General features: G+C 55.9%; 3 protein-coding genes and 1 long non-coding RNA gene across 4 annotated transcripts; 1 reads left to right on the top strand and 3 right to left on the bottom strand.

Annotated features, from left to right (window-relative positions):
* Window positions 1-308: 308 nt before the first annotated feature.
* Window positions 309-4297, bottom strand: LOC124519664 (uncharacterized). The gene is made up of 4 exons (XR_006964167.1): window positions 4181-4297; window positions 2470-2754; window positions 902-1107; window positions 309-430 (listed from the first exon to the last, which is right to left on the bottom strand). It is a non-coding gene; the product is annotated as an uncharacterized LOC124519664 (long non-coding RNA).
* Window positions 4298-10277: 5980 nt separating this feature from the next.
* ZMYND15 (zinc finger MYND-type containing 15) lies at window positions 10278-16525 on the bottom strand. The gene is made up of 13 exons (XM_047090138.1): window positions 15458-16525; window positions 14833-15067; window positions 14579-14734; window positions 14163-14323; window positions 13562-13714; window positions 13166-13246; window positions 12904-13020; window positions 12712-12800; window positions 12532-12630; window positions 12279-12432; window positions 12139-12197; window positions 11706-11866; window positions 10278-11509 (listed from the first exon to the last, which is right to left on the bottom strand). Exons 1-13 carry the CDS (start codon window positions 16047-16049, stop codon window positions 11338-11340), a joined length of 2229 nt encoding a protein of 742 aa, XP_046946094.1. The 5' UTR covers window positions 16050-16525; the 3' UTR covers window positions 10278-11337.
* A 559-nt stretch (window positions 16526-17084) lies between these two features.
* CXCL16 (C-X-C motif chemokine ligand 16) lies at window positions 17085-20244 on the top strand. The gene is made up of 5 exons (XM_047089957.1): window positions 17085-17214; window positions 17574-17712; window positions 17977-18059; window positions 18898-19317; window positions 19940-20244. The coding sequence occupies exons 1-5, from the start codon at window positions 17148-17150 to the stop codon at window positions 19984-19986; spliced, it is 756 nt and encodes a 251-aa protein (XP_046945913.1). The 5' UTR covers window positions 17085-17147; the 3' UTR covers window positions 19987-20244.
* A 267-nt stretch (window positions 20245-20511) lies between these two features.
* MED11 (mediator complex subunit 11) lies at window positions 20512-22120 on the bottom strand. The gene is made up of 3 exons (XM_047089958.1): window positions 21957-22120; window positions 21676-21806; window positions 20512-21044 (listed from the first exon to the last, which is right to left on the bottom strand). The coding sequence occupies exons 1-3, from the start codon at window positions 22039-22041 to the stop codon at window positions 20907-20909; spliced, it is 354 nt and encodes a 117-aa protein (XP_046945914.1). The 5' UTR covers window positions 22042-22120; the 3' UTR covers window positions 20512-20906.
* Window positions 22121-25315: the final 3195 nt, after the last annotated feature.

Below are 25315 nucleotides of genomic sequence, written 5' to 3'. Positions count from 1 at the left end.
ATTCTCTCTCTCCCTCTCTCCCTCTCTCTCTCTCTCTCTGTGCCTTTCCCCCGCTCACATGCACTCGCTCTGTCTCTAAAAAAAAAAAAAAAAAAAAAAAAAAGTATTAGAAAATAAATAAAATAAAATCTTTTAAAAAATATGTAATGGGTTGGGATGGGAAGATGTGACATAACTCACCAGGCTTTGACAGATGGAGTAGGAAAAAAATATGCAAAGGTACAAAGGTATTGAGAATCTAAGTGATAATAAGGTTGCTTGATTAATTAGCCACTCATTCAACAAATATTTATTGAACCTGTATGATGTACATCAGGCCAGTTGCTGGATGCCAGGAATACAGCAGTGGTCAGTCATAAATTATCCATCCTGGGGCTTGTGTTCAAATACTTGACCTTTGTATCTTATAAATGGAGAACACACCTTTTCACTGCCAATGAAACATTCACAAATCAACATTAGACCCTGAAAGAGATTCCAAGTTCCTCAAACCTGAAACTGACCTGGCCACATTCTCTGACCCCCAGTGCAATAAACTGGAAACTTCCAAGCGTTTGTAACAAAACCCAACCCCTTTAGGACCCCGAGGCAGTCCTAAATACAATTTTTAAAGTGTATTTATTTATTTATTTATTTATTTTAGCAATCTCTACACCCAACGTGGTGCTAGAACCCACAACCCCGAGATCAAGAGTCTCAACGCTCCAGAGACTGAGTCAGCCGGGTGCCCTGGCCCTAAATAGTTTTTGACCAATGAGAAAATCCAGATTGTAAACACGGATGATTATAAATAGACTCTGAGACCGTATCATGACGAAACGTGAAGAATAAACGGCACCAGATGATTGAGTACTTAATCATAATTAGCTGGGCTTGGTTCTAGAGACACGGCCTACGTTACCTTATATAATCCTTAGGACAGGCGTAGCAAGGTGACCCCGTTGTAAAGTAGGCACTCGGCACATGTTTGCAGAATGAGTCTACGTGGCTCAGAGAAGCTGAGTAACTTGCCTACACAGCTGGGACCGCTCACGTCGGGACTTGAACTCGGGCCTGTCAGACTCTAAGTCCTGTGCTCGTGATTGGTCTGGTGCGCCATCCACTGGCCTGATGACGTAGGCAGAGGGGAAGTGCCGAGATGTAAAAAAAAAAAAAAAAAAAAAAATTTAATGTTTGTTTATTTTTGAGACAGTGAGAAACAGGATGCAAGCAGGGTAGGGGCAGAGAGAGAGGGAGACGCAGAATCCGAAGCAGGTTCCAGGCTCTGAGCTGTCGGCACAGAGCCCGACGCAGGGCTCGAACTCACAAACTGTGAGATCATGACTTGAGGGAAGTTGGACGCTTAACCAACTGAGCCACGCAGGCGCCCTGATACCAGGCACTGCTGAACATGCTGGGGGTTCAGTTGGGAGGGGCAAACAGTAAGCGCGTAAGCCAATGAATGCACAGCCTTCGGTGGCAATGAATCGTGCAGAAAAATAGGAGTTTAGGCGCTGAAGTCACAGCTGTTGAGGACTGCTGTCATTCCGGGGGCCCGGGAAGGGCTTTCTGAGGCAGGGGCGACCAGGAAAGAAGAGAGGTTTGGCAGGGAGAGTGTGGGGTGCAAACAGCATGTGCAAAGGCCCTGGGGATGAGCGTGGGCCGTGGCAGGCGCGGCAGAGGGGCGGAGCGGTCTGAGCTTGGCGAGCCAGGGGAGAGCAGACGAGGTGAAGAGGGAGCTGACCCCGAGATCTGGAGTTGGTGATGGGACAGGGCTGCCATTATCAACGTGAGGAGGCGGGGGGGGGGGGAGCAGGAGTGGGGCAGGGCTGGAGGAGGGAGGGTGGGCGAGAAAAGAGGCGAGAGAATAGGAGGCGGGCCAGAGGTGGAGGGGCCAGGAGAGGGTCGTCTGGCGAGGCCTGGGGAAGACCAGGGCAGTGTGAGTCCTGGAGGCCAAGGCCGAGTTCCGAGGAGGGAGGGCAGCTTCGTGAAATGCGCCCCCCCCCGGAGGGTGGGACCTGCCTATGGGGTCTGGCAAGACCGTCTCAACAAGGGCACCTCCATCGGAGTGGCGGGGACGGGAACGGGGGGACAGAGGTGACCAAGGCACCCAAGGGGCAAATTCAACACGAAAGACCAAGAAACAAACAGAGAGGAATTTGCAGGGAGCGGTCACGGTGAGAAGTCCCAGGGGAAAGATGAGCAGTGGCCTCTCTGGAGAGGGAAGAACCGGGATGGCTGGCCGAGGGTGGCGACGAAGTGCTGCCCTCTGGGGAGCGAGGCGGTGCGCAGTCGTCCGTCCAGAGAACCCAGGAGGGCAGGGCTGAGAGCCTCCGGGTGCTTCACCGCCGGGGACTCACGGCGAGACCCGCCGCCCCCAGCCGTGCTGGGGAGCTCGGGCACAGTCCCCGTCGGTGGGGTTTGGTCCAGTCGCGCTTGGGGTTTTGCAAGTAAGGTGGCAGCAGGGAGGCCGAAAGCCACGTGCCTCACCTCAGGATGCGAGCCACGTGGGAGAGACCACCGTCCCTTCGAGGACTCTGTTCGGAGCAGAGCCGAGTTCCCATGAGAGCAAGAGGGCGGCTGAGAAACAGTCTGATGGTTTGAGGCACGATGGGGGGAGGTAGGAGGTCGTCACTCGGGGATAAGCCCTGGCAAACGTGGACTTCGGGGGGTGGCGGGTGGCCAACAGGGTTAGAAGGCGTCTCTGGGAAAGTGGAGGGTTCGTCTCAGTTGTGGATTCCGTCCTGGGCTTGTCCTCTCCGGCGCTTTGCTGGGCTAGTAATGACAATGTGCAGCATCTATGGAAGCCTCTGTGCCCAAGACCTCGTAAGCATCTAGGTTTAGTGATCTGCCTTGTGCTCATGACAGTCCTATTGCTGTCCCCTTTCTGCAGGTGGGGAAACAGATGCAGAGAGGGAAACTTGTCCAAGATCGTGAAGCTAGTAAGTGGGGAGCCTGGATTCTAACTCAGGCATCTGACCCCTGAGGCTTGTCTTTTTTTTTGTTTTTTAAGAAGGTATTTTATTTTATTTTCATTCATGTTTATTTATTTATTTGAGAGAGAGGGAGCAAACGCAAGCAGGGAGGGGCAGAGAGAGAGAGAGAGAGAGAGAGAGAGAGAGAATCTCAAGCAGGCTCTGTGCTGTCAGCACAGAGCCCGACTCGGGGCTCGAACTTATGGGCTGTGAGATCATGACCTGAGCTGAAGTCAGACGCTTAACCGACTGAGCCACCCAGGCGCCAGTAAGGCGATATTTTAACTAACCTAATATATCTAAACTGTTGTTATTTAACCATGTAATCAATGTAAAATATTATTAACGAGATATTTACTTCTTTTCTCCATAATAATAAGTCTTCAAAGCTGAGTTTGCATTTTACACCTGAGGCACATGAAGTCAAGACTTGCCCAGGGCGCCTGGGTGGCTCAGTCGGTTAAGGGTCCGACTTCTGCCCAGGTCGTGATCTCACGGTTCATGAGTTCAAGCCCCGTGTCAGGCTCTGTGCTGACAGCTCAGAGCCTGGAGCCTGCTTCGAATTCTGTGTCTCCCTCTCTCTCTGCCCCTACCCTGCTCACACTCTGTCTTTCAAAAATAAATAAACATTAAAAACAAACAAACAAACAAACAGTGATGAGGCGGGCGGTGTCAGGTGGAGTTTAGTGATCTTTCTAGAAGCTCGCTGATCCATTTCCAGGAGCCCCCCCCCCTTAAATCTCTCCATGAATTTCACAGAAAACTCGGCAGACGTGTTTGTGATTCTGTTCATGGCCAATCATGAAGGGGAAATAAAAGCCTTTCAAAAGTAAGCCCTCTGTTATCTGTTCCGGGAAGTTGTGTTGTTTTCCAAGAAGCAGTTTCCCAAGAGGTTACAAGCACATATTGTTTCCAGGCTCCCCTACTGACCTTGGTGACCTGACTTAACCTCCCCGTGCCTCAGTCTTCTCATCTGTAAAATGGGGGATACTAAGAACACCTGACCTCCAGGTTTGTTACGAGGATGAAACTTACTTACTCACATATGTAAATAAAGCGCTTAGAACACAATCCGACTCGACTAAGCCCTGCGTGCACATTGCCTCTTTGTGTTTTCCGTGCCAGGCCAACAGAGCGTGGCTCTCAGACGGGATTCTCCAGGGTTCCGGGTCTGAATCTGCCTGGGTTCAGACCGGGTTTGTCTAAGCCCAGGACCCATGACCTACCTCCAGCCACTGACTGAGCGACCGGGCAGAAGAAAGTCAGCAAGGCTAGAGAAGCCAACCACACCGTCGGCCGACAGCTGATACCTTTCACCCAACGACAGCAAGCTTCACGTTTTTGTCAAGCGCCCACGGGACATATACAAGACGGACCCTCTCCCGGGCCCCGAGACCAGGCTCTGGAATCACACAGGGCGTGCTCTCTGACCACGAGGTACGCAAACTGGGAATCAATGAGAGAAAGACAGCAGGAGACTCTCCAAACACTTGGGAGACTAAAGCCATGACCTCCCGAGCAGGTGGGTACCCGTATCTATGGTGCCTCCTGTCCCTCCTGGGCGATGCTCCCAGTGCAAAGTGACAGCTCCCAAACCCTCTGGTCGTCCGGCCGCCAGCGCCATTCTTCTGGGTTCTTTGGGGTTTTCAATGTCCTCCCCCCCTCAGAGCCACACCGTGTCCCCTGAGAAGGGGGAGGAGCTCCCTCTGTGGGTGACTTTGTGTCCTGAGATCAGGTGCTGTCCTGGTTGGGACTAGTGCCCCACACAGATCCCCGTTGCCTTCCTTCCCCCTGATACGGACTTCCCTTCCTCGGTCCTCGCCAGAGACTCCGCGCAAAGCAAACCCCACCCACCAGGCAGGCTCACGCTATTTTGTGTCCCGGGACACTCTCTACTTCCTCTTTCATTTATCGCAGAGAAAAATCAGGAATGTCCCAACTGTCCGCAATGTGGGCCTGGGTATGTCGCGTTCATAAAGTAAATCAGCTTGAGCCATCGATGAAGAGGGAGTGCATGAGGACGCGGACATCCGTTGGGTCACATGTTATATGAAAAAAAGTAGGCTGGTTGGCACCGTGTCCATCGGGGTCATTAAAGTTTTGTAAAAAGGTGCGCGGAGGGGGTCGCCCGGGTGGCGCGGTCGGGTAAACATCTGCCTCGACGTTGGCTCAGGTCACGGTCTCGCGGTTCGTGAGCTCAAGACCCGCATCGGGCTCTGCGCTGACAGTGTGGAGCCTGCTTGGGATTCTCTCTCTCTCAAAATAAATAAATAAACTCAAAAAAAAAAAAAAAAGGATGTGCAGAGGCTGTGAACACACCGACACGGTGACAGTGGCTGTCCCCGGGTGCTGGGATTAAGGGTCCTTTGAATTTTCTTCTTAGGGTTGCCTCTAATTCGCACCCCCCCTTCCCTGCCCTTTCCAGTCTGCACCCGCCACTCTATCAAATGCTCCCGTGTCCCGGTCCGGCGTCCAGGGGACACTTCATCACCTTATCTTCCCTGACGCAGCCTGTGTCAGCATCTGACACAGCTGACCGCCCTCTCTCTGTTTACGGTCTCTCCCGGTTTTTCTGCCGCCCTCGGGACTTGTCATGCCCCTGCCGGCCCCTCTTCCTCCTTGTCCTGTCCTGCACCAGGATTCTGCTGAGAAGGCACCTCGCTCTCTCCGGACGCTGTCCCTCACCCCTGGCTGTGTGACCCCTGCCCCCATCACTCTGTCAGCTGCCTCCGGAGTCGCGAGGAGGCCCACAGAGGGCTCACGTTTCACAGAGCCTCCTGAACTCCTCGCCCTTCTCTCCGACCCCCTTCTAGCTACTTAACTCCACTCCTCACGTCCGTGGCCGTGCTGTCACGAGCAGGTGGCTCTTGTGTCTGTCTCGCTGCCCCAGCCGGGAGCCACCAGCACCCTTCATTTCTTGGCCCCAGTATCTGTTCGCTGATCCTACCCGGCTCCTCATTAGCCCTAACGTCCATGTGCTTGTCCCCAACATCGAAGGCACCATAAGCTCTCACCCGCATTTTTACCAAAGCCTCCCAGTGGGTGGGTCTCCTCAAGTCTTAACCCTCCCAGGGTCCGTTCGTCCCTCCAATCTAGCAGGGATATGTTCCTGAAACTCCTGTAGTAAGTGCTGCGTGGCTGTTATAAGCAAAAGCCGTAGTTATAAACAAGGCAGGTGTCCCCTGACATGGAATTTACTTTTTTGAATGTGTTGGAGGAGGTGTAATGAACGTAAATAAATAAATGAGATAATCAAGTAACCGATAATTGCTCAATGAAAATGGAAGAGTAATGTGATGGAGAGTAAGGAAAGAAGTAGTTTAAAGAACTACCTCATTCTAAACTCCGAACCCCTTGTAGTTTCTCCCAAAGGCCTTACTTACTTTTGCCCCAGGACCTTTGCACATGCCGTGACCATCTTTTCTCTTCTTTACCTGGCTAACTCCTACTTGTCCTTCAGGGTCACTGCTTAAATGTCATTTCTTCCAAGCAGCCCTCGCTGATACCCCAAGGCTGTCTTAAGTGCCTCTTCTGTCTCTAAGTCTGTAGCTTTTTCACCCTCACAGCAATCACACTGTACCATAACTTTCTGGTTACTTCTCTGTGTCTTCCAGGCCTCCTTCTAAGCCAGTGACTTTCAGATGTTTTGACCATGGTCTACAGTGAGGAATGCATTTCATATCATGATGCAACACACATATAAACATATATGGTGCGGGGCACCTGGGGGGCTCAGTTGGTTAAGTATCTGACTTCGGCTCAGGTCATGGTCTCGTGGTTCGTGGGTTCGAGCCCTATATCGGTACTGTGCTGACAGCTCAGGGCCTGGAGCCTGCTTTGGATTCTGTGTTGTAAGGGTTAAATTGTAGTGTAGGGCTAATGCTTAGCTTGAAAAATAACAGCTTTGTGTTGACACTGAAGGTTAAGAGATAACAGCCTTGCTTTGCTCCGGTAAACTACTGCCTCATACTCTTGTAAATTAGGCTTCACCAATTAAGGAAACAAAAGTTCAAAGAAAAGAGCATCAGAGGCAGGGTCAAGGAGATCCACCGGTTGCAACTTAGAGGCAGAAAGTCTAAAGTAAACACCTCATTGGGCAACTGTTTCTAACTCATCTGGAAACTGTTTCTTTGTTCTGTTCCCAGGTGATGATAAAACGATGTGATCGGTTATAAAAACCCTGTACCCCGGCTGTTCGGGGCCGCACTCGGTCGGCCTTGCCTCTCATTGTAATAAACTTTGTTGTGACTGTCACTGGTGCCCGTAGCATTCTGTTTCAGGAGTCGTGTGGATGCAACAGTGTCTCCTTCTCTCTCTGCCCGACGTCCTCTACTTGCCCTCTCTCTCTCTCTCTCTCAAAAACAAACATTAAACAATTTTTAAAAATAGAACGCTGTTTGAGGCCCACTAAATTGACTTAATAAACTCTCATAAGTCTGCATTTTGAAAATCTTCCTTTTTAAGTTTATTTAAGTAATCTCTACATCAAACATGGGGAGCTCGAACTCACAACCCCGAGATCAGATTTGGATGCTCTTCCGACTGAGCCAGCCAGGCGCCCCTGCTTTTGAAAATCCTGCCCTAACCGGGGGTCGGTGTGCTTTCCCTATGAAGAGACTGTTAGCAAATATTTTAGGCTTTGTGGGGCCGTATGGTTTGTCACAAGCACAAGTCTGTTTGAATCATTCAAGTAGCCACAGACAACACATAAATGGTTGTGGGTCTATTTCATCACAGATTCAGGGACACTGCAATTCGAAGCTCATCTCAATTTTCACATCACAAAACGTTCTTTTGGCTTCGTAGTCTGCAGGTCGTACGAAAGGGCCAGATTTGGCCGGAGGCCACAGCCTGCTGGCCCCTGCCGTGGACTGAAAGCTTCACGGAGCCAGAAAGCGTGTCTGTTCTCCCCGTCGCCGTTCTAAAGTACAGCACGAAGCCTCGTGTGCATTCAATCAGTACTGAGGAAGTGAATTAGTAAAGACAGCAACTCGTAAATTAAACATTTTTGTGCTACAGGTACCGTATGCTTATGGAAAAAAATGAGCCACACGGCTGAGTCAGATGAGCCAGCAAATCCTTAGTAATCCTACCAGTCGGAGATAACCATATCCTTTCATAGGCGGTAGACAGCAGGAATTTAGGGAAAGGTTATTTTCTGGCCAAGAGAGTGGTAAAAAGCTCCATTCCCCCTCAATTCGCCAGGGATCTAGGCTTCCCTTTTAATTTTTTTTTTTCAACGTTTATTTTTTTTGGGACAGAGAGAGACAGAGCATGAACGGGGGAGGGGCAGAGAGAGAGGGAGACACAGAATCGGAAACAGGCTCCAGGCTCTGAGCCATCAGCCCAGAGCCCGACGCGGGGCTCGAACTCACGGACCGCGAGATCGTGACCTGGCTGAAGTCGGACGCTTAACCGACTGCGCCACCCAGGCGCCCCATAGGCTTCCCTTTTAGAGTTTTAGGGTGCTGAGGGCTCAGCAGGGGGGGGTGGGGTGGGCGGGTCTACCCTTATCTGGGAGTCAAGGAAGTTGTACTTTCCTAAGGAAGTGATGTTTAGGCTGAGAAGGAATCCGTTGAGCAACAACACGGGGGAAGTTCCACAATGTCTTTATTTGGAGGCTGCTGGCTGGAGGGTGGAGAGGGGGCGGAAGGTGGCATGAACCCTGCCTGGCGGTTGGCAGAGGCCACTCGAGAAGGGCCTTTCCCAGCTGGATCTATCTACCCCCTTACAGGCAGGCACTAAGGAAGACAGACAAATTAAAAAAAAAAAAAAATCCCGAGTCAGCAGTCAGCCAGATCCAGGATGAGAAACGTTCTACAGGACAAATGATTCAGTTTCTCACAGTGGCATGAAAACAAAAAAGAAAGAAAAAAGACAGGGAATCCCCTTACAGAGTAAAAGAGACCAATGGGACACAGCAGCCAAAGCCACGTGTGGACCTTGTTTCTTTCTTTCTTTCTTTCTTTAATGTGTATTTATTTTTAAGGGTGGGGGAGCAGAGAGAAGGAGACACAGAATCCGAAGCAGGCTCCAGGCTCGGAGCTGTCAGCACAGAGCCCGACGCCGGAGCTTGAACTCACAGACCATGACATCATGACCTGAGCGGAAGCCGGTCGCTTAACCCACTGAGCCCCCCAGGCGCCCTGGACCTTGTTTATTTCTTCATTGCAACAAACCAGCTGTAAAAGCCATCTTTGAGATAATCGAAGACATTTGAACGTGAATTGGGTATTACAAGATATTAAAGAATAAATGCTAACTTTTTCGGTGTGATAATGGCCCCGTGGTTACAATTTTTTCAAAGCCCTTATGAGTTAGTTATAGATGCATATGAGTAAGATGACTGATGTCTGGGCTGTGCCTTCAAACACTCTGGGAAAAAGCTGGGGGTGTGATATTGTGATATGATAATATATATTTTGTCTGTGTCCCAGTTCCTGGCACAGTGCTTCTTAAAATCTTGGAATTTCCCAAGTAATAGGGGAGAGAGGAGGGTCTTATGTTACTCATAATACGGCCTTTTGAACAGTACCTGAGTGTACGCTAATGCGGTGACTCTTGGCGGCTGATGGCTGGCTTCCGGATTATTCCCCGGGGAATGACTTCCTGCCTGTCTGGATTGTGTAAGGACACCTGTGGTTGTTCCATAGGGAGCTGTGGGTCCCACATTGCCCCAAACATGCTCTCCTACCCTGCAGCATTTAAAACCAAAGATAGGGGGCGCCTGGGTGGCTCAGTCGGTTAAGGGTCGGACTTCGGTTCAGGTCATGATCTCAGGGTTAGTGAGTTCAAGCCCCGTGTTGAGCTCTGTGCTGACAGCGCAGAGCCTGGAGCCTGCCTCGGATTCTGTGTCTCCCCCTCTCTCTCTGACCCTCCCCTGCTCACTTTCTGTCTCTTGAAAATAAATGTTAAAATTTTTTTCAGAACTCTTTTTAAAATTTCATTTTAGCTATTATAGATGCAAACCAGGGGATTGTGTATTTCACTTTCTTTTTCTTATTAATTTGCATTTCCTTATGCAGCCAGTGAACCAGCTCCCTGGAGCCTACTTGGAGTTCTGTCTCCCTCTCTCTCTCCCTGCTGCCCCTCCCTTGTGCCTCTCTCTCTCTCTCTCAAAATACATAAATAAAACATTATAAAAAATGAAATAATTTTTAGATTTATAGGTGAGCTACAAAGACAGAATGTTCCTGTACCCCTTCACCCATTTTCCTTTAATGTTATGTCTTAAACCACCACAGTGTGTTTATGGAAACTGAGACATTAGCACAGACACCATACCGTTAGCTAAATATAGATTTTATTTGGATTCCCCAGTTTTTTCCACCAAAGTCCTTTCTTTGCCCCAGGATCCGACCCAGGATACCACGTCATCTTTAGACATCACGTCCCCTCTGTCTCTTCCAGTCTGTCACAGTTTCTTGGTCTTTTTCCTCGCCTCTCGTGACTTTGACACTTTGGCAGGAGTGGTCATGCGTTCTGTAGACTGTCCCACAGGTTGGATTCGTCCGATGTTTTCTCAGGATGAGACAGAGCTTAGGGATTCTTAGGAAGAACACTAAGGTGATGGATGGGGCCTCATTGCAACAGGTCGGGGAGCACATGACATCAACATGACTTACTCACTGGGGGAAAGTGGTGTGTGCCAAGCTTCTCTGTTACGTTTCCCTTTCTGTACTTAGCCACGGAGGCACTAAGCCCAGCCCACACTCACGGGGATTTTAAGAATGGAGGAAAGGGGATTGAAGCAGGGGACTAATGCCCTAGAGGGAATTCTCCGCCTGGTGAACGAACAGGTGAACTTGAATGCCTTTGGCAGGCTGACTCAGAAGTTGGCCCTTCACTGGATACGCGGAACGAGAGAAGGTGGAGACCGGACGGAGGAGGGCCCAGGGTTGGGTGGCCTGGGGCCCTTCGCTGCCTCTAAACCACGGGGTCTGTGCGCCCCTCGGAGCCTGTATGCTTTTGCCCTGCCTGCTAGTGAGAAGCCACTTTCCCCTTCTCGGGTCTTGCGTTGGGGCAGGTCCCCGACGGTTACAGGGGCCTGGAAATGACTTACCCCCCCCCCCCACACACACACCCCAGGAGTTTGGGATTGCCAAAGAGGGTCGGAACCGCGGGGAAGGGAGGCGACAGCCACGGCGGGGCCGAAAGAAGCTGGAGGAAAATGAGTCATCCCGAAATCCTTTCCTCTCCTCCGCGTTTAAGGACCCCGTCCGGGGCGTATAACCGGAAGGCGCGTGTGACTCAGTGGCTTCAAACGAGCACTTTTATTTACCTCCGCGCGAGCCGCCAAACGCCTCCCCCCGGCCGTGCGCGGCTCCGATCTGCTTTCGGGGGCGTGTTGGGCGGGGGGCGCCGGGCGGCCACACCTGGGCCCTCACCTGCGCCGGCGGGCCCCCCGCCCAGGTTTCTTCTCCCCTCGGCGTCTGCGGGCGGGGGCGGGGGGCGCGGCGGGGGGCGGGGCCTGGGGCGCGGGCCCCGGCGCCGGGCGGGCCCCGCCCCCCTGCGGGGGCTTGTAGACCAGGTGGAAGATGAAGGCGTTGCAGTACCTGAGGGGGCGTGGCGCCGTCAGGGAGGGGCGGGGCGGCCCGAGCGGGGGGCGGGGCGGCCCGAGCGGGACACGCCCCCGGGGCGGGGCGGCAGGTGCAGGCGGCGGGAGCCCGCGGGGGCGGGGGCGGGGCCGGGGGCCGAGCAGGGGGTCCCAGGAGGAGGGCGGAGGACCCCGCGGGGGTCGCGGGCAGTTACCAGGGCATGCAGTTGTCGGCCGCTCGCAGGCGAAAAGGGGAGCGGAAGGGATTGGGCCTCGGGGGGCTGGTGCCCCCTCCCGTGGCCACCGCCATGGTCTGGTCGTCCATCACACAGCCGTACTCGCTGCTCTCGGTGAAGAAGGCCGGCACTCGGAGGGACTAGGGGTGGCGGCGGGGCGCGGGCCTCAGACTCTCCCAGCGGCGGCGGCGCACCCCAATCCCTCCCCGGGCGCCAGCGGCAGACAGGGAGGGGGAGAGGCACGAGTCAGGCAGACACACAGACAGACAGACAGACAGACGGACAGACAGGGCCAGGAGGACCCTGGGCGCGCCCCGTGTCCGGAGCGGAGGGTGGGAAGAAGAGGCTTTCGGAAAAGGAGGAGGGGTCGGGGCAGGAGGAGAGAGCAGGTCCCTTTTGCCCCATCCCCCACCTGGAGCCGGGGCAGCGAGCTCAGCCAGGTGTCCTTGAGACCGAAGCCGGAGTTAAACCCTGCAGATAGAGGGAGAGCGGGCAGATGCTGTCGCCCGTGGCCTTCTCCCGCCTCCCCACACGCCTACCCCGGGCTCTTACCGATAACCAGGTCAGGTTTGGGCCCCTGGAGCAGGTGGTAGGGCCGTGCAGACACCTTGATCTGCAGGTCCCTGCGGCCCCCCTTCTCCTTGGTCCCGGAGCTGAGCCGCCCCGATACCCCGGAACCAGGACGGACAGACACTTCTGGGCCATCCTGGGGAGCCAGGAGCGGAGTGGAGAAAGGGCTAGACGTTAGGGCGCTGGGAAGCTGCCTTAGGCAAGGCCCCACCCCCACCTGCCCACCAGCCCTCACCCTCTGCAGGGTAAAATGCTGCTGGTCACTCTCGGGGGGCAGGCCGTCGCCCACAAACTGCAGCTCTAGGGCCACGTGGGGGAGCAGGACCAAGAGCTCCTGAAGGACCGAGAAGACAGATCAGGGGCTCACCTTGCGCGCACCTCCACGTACCCAACCTTCTGTCCCGGAGGCACTTACCCAAAACACCATGACCAGGTCAAACTCCTTCCCGGCCTCCACCACGTGGATTTTCAGTGACTGCTTGTTCTGGATGTTGAGCTCAGGGACTGGGGGAGAAGCTGGCCACTTAAGAAGATGGTCTCCCTTCCCCTCGTCCCCCTCCAGCCCCCCGCCCCCTGCACTTCTGTCCCCCTGCTCGGCTCTCCTTACAGGACTGGGGCACCAGGTGGGTGATGACGTAGTACACAGTCAGCGGGTAGGTGAGAAGCACGGCCATGGGGGAGTCCAAGCCGAGGCCCCTCCACGTGTAGTAATCCTGCCATGAGCCTGGGGAGAGTGGGTTACTGAGGGACCTGGTCCAGGCCCGGACCCCAGCCCCTCCAGTCTAACAGCTCCCTTTTTCTCCGCCACCCAGACTGCGTCCTCCGGTCTCTGTCTCTATCTGTGCCTCCCTTAAGGTCCCCCAGCTCACCAAAGAGGCTCCTGGGCGGATCTGGGGGCACAGGAGGCATCAGGGCAGGCCCATCCCCCTGGAGAAGCTGGTAGGGATCTCCTGAGAGGAAGGAAGGAAGATGATCCTGGTGTCAGAGAGACCCCCATCGAGCCCTTCCCCCTCTTCCTTCCAAAGGAGTTGTATTCCCCGGAGCTGCAAGCAAGAGCAGTGGACAGTGGCCTGTGGGTGAGGCTTCTGGAAGGGGCGGGCAGGGGTGACTTCCCTGAGGACTGGGGATACGTCTACGAGAGCCCTGGGGGTGATGGTGGAGTTTGGTGCTTATGCAGAGGCGTTATCTGGGATCCGGACAACTTGTTTCTCTCCCGTCCTTCCCTCTAGGCTGAGGGGCCCGTGCCTGAAGAGAACCCCACAAACCACTGAGAAGAAGGCTGAGGGATGGCGTGCTGCCCCGGGGGTGCCTGGGCGTGCCAGGGCCTGGAACCAGCATGCTGAGCTGGGTCCAGTAGCCACGAGTGAGGCCCCGTGAGGCCAGGAAGGCCTCCTTGTTGAAGGTTTCACTGGTCACCTCTGCAGAAGGAGGAGGGGAGGGGTTGAGGGCCTGGTGGCCAGGACCCCAGACTACAGCTCTGCTCAGTTTCTCCCAAGGACCCTGGGTCTGAATCTCGTTCTGAGTGTCTACAGCATAGCAGGTGTGAACACCACAGAATCCTTAGAACGATTTTCCGGGCTTGAGCATTTGTTAATATGCTTATATCGCAGATGAGGAAACAGAGGGTCTAAAAAGTTAAGTCACCAGTTAGGGGTGGAGCGGGGCTGCCCGGATCCCCTGAGCTCTCTCGGGGACCCAGGCACACACTCCTCAGCCCCAGACCCTGTGTTCAGCTCCAGGGGTCTAGTCCCCAGCCCTTGTTTCTGGGATCCAGCCCCCAGCACTACTAACCCGTCAGCCCCAGGACCCCGTAGCCGGGCACCCAGCCCCGGTTCCTCCCACCCCATCTTGATCTCCTGGTGGTACCTGTGGCGTAGGTAAAAGGCAGAGTTGCCAGTTCTCCGGCACGTTCCATGAAGGCCGCGAGCCTCGGGCACCAAAACCGGTGGCTCACGTCATCCGGACACCGCCGCCAGTCGGCCCGGAGACAAGACTCTCCGCAGTACAAGACCGCGCTACACTGGGGGCTGGGGGCACGGGGGGTGGGGACACCCGGCGTTAATCTCTGGAGGCCCTCGGTCTGCTGTCTGTCCGTCCTGCAGCTGCCCATATATCACCTGGTCTGTTTTCCTGTACATTCTGCTGTCAGCAGCTGCCCTTTCCCTCCTTTTACTTCCCTGTCCCCCATTCTGTCTCCCGGGCCCCCCAGCGGCCAGCTTTGTCTTGTTTGCCTGACTGTTGGGGTCTCCCCCCCCCGCCACCCCATCATTCTGGCTGCTCACCAAGGCGTCAGCTTCACTTCAAAGCTATGTCTGTGACAGACGTGGCAGGTTCGAGCCCGAAGGGAGGCAAACGTGAAGCCCGGCCGGGGACCCCATGTGCGCATCGGCGTCTTGGCTAGCTTCACTCCCAGCCTCGGGACCAGACTCTCCAGCTCTCTGAGTGGGGGTGGAGACGGAGTCAGCCTCGGGGTTGCTCAGGAGTCCAGACCCCTGGCTCCCCCCACCCCTCGATCTCAGATACTGGATTTCTGTACCGATGCAGCTGGGCATCTCCCACAGTCAGCTGTCGGGGCTTTCGAGGGTCTCCGGAGCCCATGGGGCAGGCCATGCTGTGGCAGAGGAGGGCATAGGCCCGAGGGGCCAGGTTCTCTGGCCCTGAGCCCCGGCCTGCACTGCCCTGGGCCCCGTCCATTAGCAGGTCAATGCCCAAGATGGTGCCATGTTCGTCTGTTACCAGCAAGAGGCAGGAAAGGTGCAGGGGGGCAGCCTCTGGGGAAGAAGGGGAAAGTCAGGGGTGTGAACATCAGGCCTAGGGGGGCTGGGCAAGTCAACAAAACGAACAGGAGGGACCAGGGAGAGAGGACGTGACTCATCTGCTGGGGCCAACTGCTGCACAGGCAGAAATGCAGGCCTGCTGTTGCAACTTTAAATGTTTCTTGAGTTTGTTTGGCTTTTAATTTCAATGAATAATGTTGACTCAGATTTTAAAAAAAACAACAAACAAGCCAAAAACCAAAAAAACATTGTGGGTCAATGAAGACACCTTTTCGGGCGACATCAGCCTGCAGGCCACCGTCAGTGACTCCTGGCCAGGCTCTAAGAGGTAAGGAGGTCTTCCAAAGCTGGGGGGGGGGGCAGGCCCCCACCCCGGGGTCTTACCACTTCTCCGCCCCTTCCTCCTCTCAGGGACTGCTTCGTCCTCTGCCTTGTCTTCTCGGCAGCAGTCCTGGCCACCTCCTCCACCTCCTGCCTCTTGCTCGGGCTCCTCTGGCCTCCCTGGAGGGTTTGCTTCCTGGGGGGAGTCCCTGCTGGTAGGGGCAGGGGCCCCAGTTTTGTCTGGATCTACCTTCTCCAAGCCTGCACCCTCCCCCTCTCCATTCTCTTCCTCCTCCTCCTCCTCCTCCTCTGCTTCCTCCCCTTCCTCCAGGCTGACAAAACTGACGTAGGGGCTTAGGTCTCGCAGGTGGAGTGGGGGCTCATCTCCCAGGAACTGGGCAGCCCCCAGGCCCGATCCAGGGCCTGGCTCTGCTCCTTGCCCCAGGCTGATGCCCACATTACGGTTGGGCAGAACATGCAGCACCCAAAGGGCGGGGTCCTGGGGCAGCCTTCTGATCTGCGTCTCCAGCGGGCGCCAGCGGCCCTCAAGGCTGGCCCCCACAGCCCCGCGCTCCGTGGCGAACTTTCGGAACCAGCCAAACAGGAGGGCAGCGAAATCAAGGAATTCATCCCGGTATCCAGATACAAACTCCATGTCTTCAGGGCCACGGGGGCCTGGGCCCAGACTGAGCAGAGGAACGGATGTATGGTGAGGGGAGTTTGGGGCCGGGTCACAAGATGGGGAGGGCGTGGGGGTCTGAGGGTCACGTACGAGGGGAACCTCTGGATTGGAGGAATGTTAGGAGCAGAGGCTAGTTTTCGGGGCTCAGGGTGGGAATGGGGAATAGACTTGGAAGGGGGCGAGGAGGCTTTAAGATGAGTAGTCACGAGAGAGGCGGTATTGGGGGTTCAAACCCTCAGGACCGGGGTTCGAGCGGTGAGCAGGTTTGGAGGGCCAACCCGAGGGGGAGGGGAAGGGTTTGGGCAGGAGGCAAGACTCTGGGATCCGTCTGAGCCGGGGCATCCCTCCGGCTTGGATCGGTTCGGCGGGGAGCCCCGGGGGACCCAGCCCCTCCCGGCCTCTCCGCTCCTCCGGTACCTGCATCCGCCACCACTTTCGAAGGTAAATACCTCGGGGCTGGCTGGGGGGTGGGGTGGGGGGGCGCGGGTGTGACGTCAGGGCCGCCCGAGCCCGCCCTCGGTGGCCACGCCCCGCGCGTCGGGAGCGCGCGCCGAGGGGGCCCGGCCGGTGTGCGGCCCCCGCCCGGACTTCCCCGGCCGGCATCACCGGCATGTGACCCGGGCGCGCCGCGAAGCGAAAGCGCGTCGGAGTCCTGGAGCTCGAGGCCTGACCTGGGCGGGCGGACGGCAGCCGGAGTCAGCCCGTCGGGCCTCCCGCCCCCGGCGCAGCCGGCTTTTCCTTTGCTTTCGGCGCGCGTTCCCGGCGGGCGCGGGGGCGCGGGGGCGCGGGGGCGCGGGGGCGCGGGGGCGCGGGGGCGCGGGGGCGCGGGGGGCGCGGGGGCGCGGGGGCGCGGGGGCGCGGGGCCCCGCCTCCGGGGTTTTCCCCGCGGCGGGAGGCGCGGTCCGCGCGGTCCGCGCGGTCCCCGCAGTACCGACCGCGCTGTCGGTTCGGACGGTGCGTGCGCGGCAGGAGGGCGCCGCCAGCTCGCGCAGCCCCCCGACACGGACTCGCGCCCACGGGACCGGGAGGAACTCTCTGGACGCCGCGCTCCGGTGCCGCCGGGTCCCCGACATGAGGCGGCCCTGGGGACTCCGGTCCCTCGCTCTCCTCCTCCTGCTGGAGCTGCTGCCTCGGCCAGGTTCGTCCGGAGCGGGGTGGCGCCCAGATCCCCGAGTCCGGGAACGGGACGGGATGGGAGGGGGGCGCCGAGGGCCGCAGGGTTGTGGTGGGTAAGTAAGTGCCGAGCCCGGGTCCCCAGGCCGCCGGGGCAGTGAGGGGGCCAGCTGCCTGAGGTTGGGGACAGGCTGGGGGACACCTGGGCTGGGGGACGATCAGGGACGCGTTTGGCGGTGTGATGGGTGGGTTGTGCCCGGTGGTCAGATCCCGGGATCTAGCGAAGAGGCTGCAACGGAGCAGTGGGTTGGAGCTTCGGTGGCAGGCGGGGGAGCCCCTCCGGCCGGGAACCTGTGCCGACTACCTCTGTCCTGTCCCGCTCAGGCGATGGCAACGAGGGCAGCGTCACTGGCAGCTGTTACTGCGGGACAAGAATTTCTTCCGGCTCCCCTCCAAAGCGTCAGTTACTGGCACATCTCCGAAAGCACCTGAAAGTCTATCATCGATGTAACTCCTACATCCGGTAATCTCACTGACCGCTGGGGAGGGCAGCGCCTCCGGGTGGCGCGAGGACCCCCTCTGGTCAAACTGGAACCCCTGGGAGCCCCCTCTCCGGGTTGTGTTTGCTCCACATTGTCCACAGCTGTTTCCCTGTCTTATGTACGTGGGAATTTCCTGTTCTGGGAAAAAGACCTCACTTGCTGCTGGTGGTGACCTCACATCTTTGGAATGAGGAAAGGGTTGGGATAAGGGGTGCAGCTTGTGAGACCCCGCCTTTCCCCGGCAGGTTCCAGCTACCTGCCCGGAGTGTGTGTGGGGGCAGCAGAGACCAATGGGTTCAAGAACTGATGAACTGCTTTGATCTCAGAGGTACGAGCTTTCCCCCCTCCTCCCTGAGATCTGTTTCCAGGGGCTGCGTCCTCCCCCTTACAGTCTTCTTTACCTGGCTCCCCTCCTGTGACACCTCACTTTTCTATGGTTTCTGGTGCCGGCCAAAGCCCCTTCCGTCCCAGTTCCCCCAACATCATTCACTGTGACTTTATTAAGGAAACTTAAAGATACCGGATACCCATGGCCTGGGTTCTACGGTATGTGGCTTTTATATATTTATATTTTATGCATTTTGTGTAGTTTGTACGCATAAATATAGCTTATATTTTACAATATCAGGTTTCCAACATGGAAGCCATATTTGCCTTAGCGTGTGTCCACCTGTCTGTCCGTCCTTCCATCCACCATCGGCCCACCTTACTTTCCGATGCATTTCCAAGTCTGCTGCAGGCACGACCTCACATCATTTCAGCATGTACGTTAGGCTCCGGAGACCTACATTATTGCGTTTAAGCCTCCTAGCTACTGTGGCTGTTGGTACTAACATTATCCCTGCTTTACGACTGAAAGAAAGGAGTCCCAGAGAGGCTGAGAGGCAAGGGACAGGTCACACAACTGCTTTGTAGCAGAGCCAGGGTCCCCCCACCCCCACCCCTGGGGTCGCTCTACCTCCCAGCGCAGAGCGCATGCCTGTTGCAGTGGTTCCCTGTTGAGGTCGGCTCACTTCCTTGCCCCCCACTTTCCCCTCTGCCTCTGCCTTCCTCTTCTGGCCTTCTGCTGTTACCTTGATGTTCTCCTTGATGTACCACTATTCCCTCTGCGTCTTCACCTTGTCCCTCATTTCAGAGCCCTGGTCCCTTACTTCTTGCCTCTCCAGAATGTGGACATGTGGACGCTGGGAGCGCGGCCTCCCGGCAGCACTCACCTCCCCCCAGCAGCCAGGTTCCTGAGCCCACAGAAACGGCACCTTTAGACCCGGGCTCCCCTGCCCAGACGCACCTGCCACCTGCCGTGCGGTCCACCCAGGCACCCACACTTCCAGCAGGAGCGCCGTCCTCGGATGAAAAGCTCGCCCACATCAACGAAACTGCTACACCCACCGTGGGCCACGGGCTTGGGGCTGGGCCTGAGGCTGGGGAGAAGCAGAAGCAGTTGGAAGACAATGTGGGACCGACATCTGGGACACCAGCTACGGTCCCTGTGGTATCCCTCCTGGTCATCACCCTCGCTCTCACCGTTGTCCTCTTGTACATCCTGTGCCGGAGGAGGAGGGAGCGGTGCCGGCAGCAGTCTCCAGGTAAGCTGGGCCTCTAGGCCCCTCTCCTGGGGACCCAGAGCCTCCTGGGCAGGGATCCTGCCCCTGGTAGCTCCTAGTTGGCTGGAAACCTGCCCCAGGCAGTCAGTTATGAAGGCTGCCTACACTGTGGATCATAGGCCATGAGAGAAGAGTCAGCTAGAGACTATCGACTAGAGAGGGAGATGAGGCAGTGTCGGGGCGCCTGGGTGGCTCAGCCGGTCAGGCATCCGACTTCGGCTCAGGTCATGATCTCGCAGTCTGTGAGTTCGAGCCCGCGTCGGGCTCTGTGCAGACAGCTTAGAGCCTGGAGCTTGCTTTGGATTCTGTGTCTCCCTCTCTCTCTGCTCCTCTCTCACTCGTGCTGTCTCTACCTCCTTCAAAAATGAATAAACACATTAAAAAAAAATTAAAACAAGACAAAAAACAGGCCGGGTTTGGAGCAAGATCGGGAAGATAGCAGAACGTGGGAGCCATTCATTTAATTCACAGATCTTTACTGAGCACCTGTTGTGTTACTAGGTCGTATGGCTAATGTTTTGGGATCTAACTCCCCAGGTCAAGCTCTTCCCCTAAACTTCTCTTGATCTCAGAGCTCATCTCGAAATTTCCTTATCTTTTCCAGATCTACAGCTCCATTACACACCTGTGGCATCAGACTCCAACGCTTGAGCTAAGAATGGAAATCTCCGAGGGCAGCCATTGTGATTTATTCAGCCCCCTATGCATTGAATCGATACATTAGAATGATCTCTGGCGCCTGGTGGGCACTCTAGCTGTTTTCTGGTTAATGTGCAAGTAACCAAGCGCTGCCCTCTTGTGGACCCTTCCTATTTTTTTCTACACAATCCTGTAAAATCCATCTTCTAATGTGATCTCTTGGATAAAGTCTTCATGTATGTTTTTAATTACTAAAGATTATTTTTATAATTATCGACTCTTCCTTCTGCAAACGTGGCCTTCAACCCCTTGCTCCCTTACCGCAGTTCTTGGCTTCAACCTCTCCGCTGAGGGTCTCCCCACTTGCCCCCGTCTCTCTTCCCACACCAGCTGTTCCTCCCTCCTGCTTCCTCTCCCACAGTGCAGGCCTGGGCTTTCCCACCCCCGCTCCCCGGCGGGGCGCCACGCAGTTTGGTTTCATTTCCCCCAATCCCTGTATCACCCACATATGTTCCAATGAGAGTCTGGCCTCCTTGCTTTTCTTGCTACTGTTTTTATTATTAAAACCCTTAGTTCTTGTTTTTGCTTCTTTCAATGAAGAACGTGTCTTCATTGGTCCCGTCTGCAGAGGCCTGCGACAGGGTCACACGGTGTTGGAGGAAGTGGGTTTGGTGTCTGAATCTCCGTCTGTCTGAGCTCGCCAGCACTTTCGTGGAGGGCAGGAGCAGGAACCAGGGCAGAGTTGTGGCAGGCTTGGTCTGCCAAGTTTCTCCACCCCCCACTTTCAGTCCCTTTGTCCCCACATCCTCTGGCCAGCAGGGCGTGTATGTGGCGGCCCACACTACCCGTTGCACAGGTGTCTGGGTTCTGTCCCGGGTGCGGACAGGCCCTGTCCCGGGTCCTCCTCCGAGCTCTCACTCCACCTGCTTGGCCTAGTTTTCCAGCATCTGCTCACAGGTTCGGGCCACATCACTGAGCTTGAGGCGAGCGTAGTCCACTCGCTTCAGGGCCATCTGACAGTCCTTCCTCGAAGAGTAGCTGGAACCCTCATGGGGCTGCCCTGTGGCCACCTAGGGGACATTCACATTGATCGGTGAAGCACCCCTTCCCTTCCCCATCTCCCCACCCAAGCATCCGGTCTCCTGTATCATTTTCTTCCTTGAGTGTGAATCCATTATGGCACATGGGCGGTGGCTGGGTGACCTTGGGTAAATCACTTAACTTCTCTTAACCTCATCTGTAAAATGTGGGTAACAACAACTACTTCCTAGAGCTGTTGTAGGAATAGATAATGCTGCAAAATCTTAGCAAATGGTTGTTGCTGTTGTAATGACTTCAGAACCCTCTCGACCCTGTCCCTTTTCTCCACGTAACCACTTCAAACCCACGAGGTCAGGTCAAGTTCCTAAGTGCAAAGTCCTGTGGGTTTGGCATTGTTTACAAGTCCTTGGGAATTCCCTGTCCCAGTAGCTCATGTGATGCAGAGCAGTGAGGCAGGCGGGCCTGCCTTCAGGACTTTCTTTTTAGAAGGAGAAGCCAGCCCTGGAGAGGGGAGGTTCTGCCAAGGGTCATCCGGCTGGGTCGTGGGTGGTGCCAGTGTGGACGCCCAAGTCCCGTCTGGCTCCAAAGGTCAACGATCCCCGAAGGCTAACGCTTAGGCAGAGGGCCGGGTGGGCGCGCAGGACCTCCCAGCACACACACCTGGGTGAGGTAGCGGATCTGAGCCGACAGCTCCGCTTCCACGTGTTGCACCGACGCCGTGAAGGCCGCCGCCTGCCGGTCCAAGAGCCGCTCGTTGCTTTTCTCCTTGGACAATTCCAGGATCACGGTACCTGCGGGGCGGAGAGAGGGCGGGGCTGGCCGGGTGCTGCCCCGCCCCGGGACCCGCCCCGGGACCCGCCCCGCAGCGCGAGCACTCGGCCTCCCTCCCGTCCCCACTGCCTGGCGGCGGGCGGCGCAAGTACCGCCGTCGCGTCCCGAACCTGCATTCTGGAGAATGGCGCCGATTTCCCGCTCGATGTCTTCCAGGGCGCGCAGCCTCTCGTTCGCCAGGCTGTAGGTCGCCATGGTCAGTCCGGGACTCCTCCGCGGGGTTTTCTTCTTCGGCGAAACTCGACGCTCGAGCCCGGAAGTGGCTGTCAGCTTGCGCCTGCGCAGGTCGCTCTCTAGCTGAGACTACAATTCCCAGGATGCTCAGCGCAGCCTCGCCTTGCTGGGGCGGGGTAGTCACCCGGTGAACTACAACTCCCAGGGTGCCGTGCGCACGCCCCGGTCTGCGCCGCCGCCGCCACCTCGCGACCACCTGTGGTAAGAGGCGGTGGTGAAACATTTCATTCCTTGGACTGAGGTCATTCAGACCTGTCCGCTTTCGCGACACTGCCCTGGGGTATCTATTTGATTTCTTCTATGAGAATTTATCGCGCGTCTGCTGGTGCCGGGTGGCGATGGCGGCAGCTCTGGGGTGCCCCTCCGGACTGGACGGCCGTGGGCTCCGTCGGCGTCCGGCGAGGCCGGGGCAGAGCCTGACTTGGTGAGTGTTGCGTTGTTCGTCCTAGCGCTTCCTCCTGGGCTGCAGCCCCACTGAAGCACAGGCTTGGCAATCTCAGCCTTTCCCCCTTTCCGCTTCCCTATTACGCGGTGGGGTCTGGGGGTCCGGAGGTGAAGGGGATGGAGTCCCACGTGACAGTGAGGTCGATGTTTGCCGAGAGGCACGCTCAGGGTGCACCTTCGGGAGCACAGAGCGAGGATTTTGGGGGGCAGCCTTGCCAGAATCGGGTCTTAGGGGTTAATTAACCCGGTGACTGGGAGGTTGGATGGAAAAGGGGATCGGCGCGGCAGGTGCATGGTGCTGAGAAGGGGCCTGCCCGGCCCAGCCCAAGTACAGCAAGGCGTTCGGCTCGGCCCCAGTGAGTGGAGTGTGGCAGCGGCCAGACTGAAGTGGGAGCCGGATCAGGAGAAGGCGGCTTGCAGGCTGAGTAATTTGGACTTTGTTCTGAAAGCACTTGAGAGCCCTTAAAGGATCTGCGAGAAGTGGGTTATGACCAGGTTTACCTTTTTTGGAAAGATCCACCTCGACGGCCTATGGAAGGTTGAGAATGAAGCTAATTCACACGGGGTTAGCAAATGGAGACTTTCAGATCAACTCGGGGATCCGGCATTCAACTCCACTCCTTTTTAAAATCCTAATGAAATAACAAGGAGGATCGTATTAAGGGGTCAAAGAGAGAGGGGAACTAATAGCAAAACTTTAGATAGAAGCTGGAAAACAGAGGGTAAGTGGTAATAATTAAGCCGGCAGTAAAGAAAACCCAAAAGCAACTTGATTCACTCTTTTTAGTAAATTTTTTAATGTTTGTTTATTTTTGAGAGAGAGACAGAGTGTGAGTTGGGGAGGGGCAGAGAGAGAGAGAGGGAGACACAGAATCTGAAGCAGGCTCCAGGCTCTGAGATGTCAGCGCAGAGTCCCACGCACAGGAACCTTGAGATCGTGACTTGAGCAGAAGTCAGACGCTTAACCGACCGAGCCACCCAGGCTCCCCAATGTTTATTTTTTTGAGAGGGAGAGAGAGAGAGCGAGCATGAGCAGGGGAGGGGCAGAGAGAGAGGGGGGCAGAGGATCCAAAGCGGGCTCTGAGCTGTCAGCACAGGGCCTGACACGGGGCTGGAACTCATGAACCGCGAGATCATGACCTGAGCAGAAGTCAGACGCTTTACCCACTGAGCCACCCAGGCCCCCTGCAGGTTGATTCACTCTTAAATTAATGCACAACTGGGGTAGAGGTGATACTAAAGTGAAGCGGGTTATTTGAGGTAGTTAGGACCCCCACCCCCACCTCCTGCCCAGTCTTTTCCTTACTGCATACATCTTTGCAGGTCCTCAACCCCATCCCGTTACTGGAGGTTTCTTTGTTGAAGATGGAAACAGAGGGTCTTTGGTTCTGGAAGGCGCCCAGGGCACAGTTGTATTGAAAAACAAGATCAGGGGCGCCTGCCTGGCTCATTTGGAAGAGTGCACAACTCTTGATCTCTGGGTAGAGAGTTTGAGCCCCATGTTGGGTGTAGAGATTACTTAAATGGAGAAGTGTAAAAAAAAAAAAAACTTAAAAAAAAATAAAACAAAACAAGGAAAGTAAGAGTAAGTGAAGGTTTACGTACTGAGCTGTTCCAATCTGGGATTCTGTCCTCCAGCTGCACTAAGATAGAGGCTAAGAATGCAATGACACAACAAAACAGAACTTCATTTTTCCCCAGAGAACGGTCCAGTGTGGGTAGTTCGGCACACTCCACGGGTCATCCGAAGATCAAGGCCAGCCCTGCAACTCTGCCACTGTGTATCCCACAGTGTGGTCTGCAGGCCAGCAGTGCTGATGGTGTTGTTAGGAATGCAGATCTCAGGCCCAACCACAGAGTTTTGTTTTGTTTTGTTTTGAGAGACAGTGCGAGCAGGGGAGGGGCAGAGAGAGAGGGAGCACAGAATCCGAAGCAGGCTCCAGGCTCCGAGCTGTCAGCACAGAGCCTGACGTGGGGCTTGAACTCATGGACCGTGGGATCATGACCTGAGCGAAAGTCAGATGCTCAACCGACTGAGCCACCCAGGCGCCCCCCCATTTTTTTTTTTTTTGGTAAGTTTATTTACTTATTTTGAGAGGGAGACAGGGAGAGAGGGAGAATCCCAAGCAGGCTCTGCATCACCAGCACAGAGCCCAAGGTGGGGCTCGAACCCACAAACCGTGAAATCATGACTTGAGTCAAAACCAAGAGTTGGACACTCAACTGACTGAGCCGCCCGGGCACCCTCCCCCCGCCCCTCCCCAACCACAGAACTTCAGAATCAGTATCTGTGTTTGAAGGTGCTCAGGGGATGTGTGTGCACAGTGACATCCGAGGAGCCCTACTGCTCTGGGGCATCGCCATCTGCCCTGTCACAACTGGGCTGCTGACGTCCCTGGGTCGTAGCCGGCAGCGAGGGGCAAGAAGAAGTGGGGAGGGGGGTGCACCTGGCTCAGAGGTCTGACTAGGAAGCAGCCCAGATCGTTTCTACTCACATTCCACTGACGAAGACAGTCAGACGGCCTCACCCGGCTCCTGGATTCTAGAAAATCCAGTCCTTCCCCAGGTGGCCAGCTACCATTCTCGAACATGTTAGGGGAGTCGTGGGCCTCACAACAGCCAGATTGAAGATGGAATAAAGACCTTAAGGTCTCAAAGTTCTCTACCCAGTTCCCTTTCTCAGGAGGTATTTAGAAGAAGACGTGGAAGAGGAAGATACGGGATCCAGGTCGTGGGGAAGGCCTTCAACACGGGAGAGGCGCAAACAGGAACACCAGCTGAGGGGAAGTGA

The sequence above is a fragment of the Lynx rufus genome, unplaced genomic scaffold, assembly GCF_022079265.1.
Source record: "Lynx rufus isolate CCGP_SWC_20201006 ecotype Redwood Valley unplaced genomic scaffold, mLynRuf1.p SCAF_28, whole genome shotgun sequence".
NCBI classification, from domain to species: Eukaryota; Metazoa; Chordata; class Mammalia; order Carnivora; family Felidae; genus Lynx; species Lynx rufus.
The sequence above is the reverse complement of the archived record's forward strand: the minus strand, read 5'-3'. Positions and strand labels throughout refer to the sequence as shown.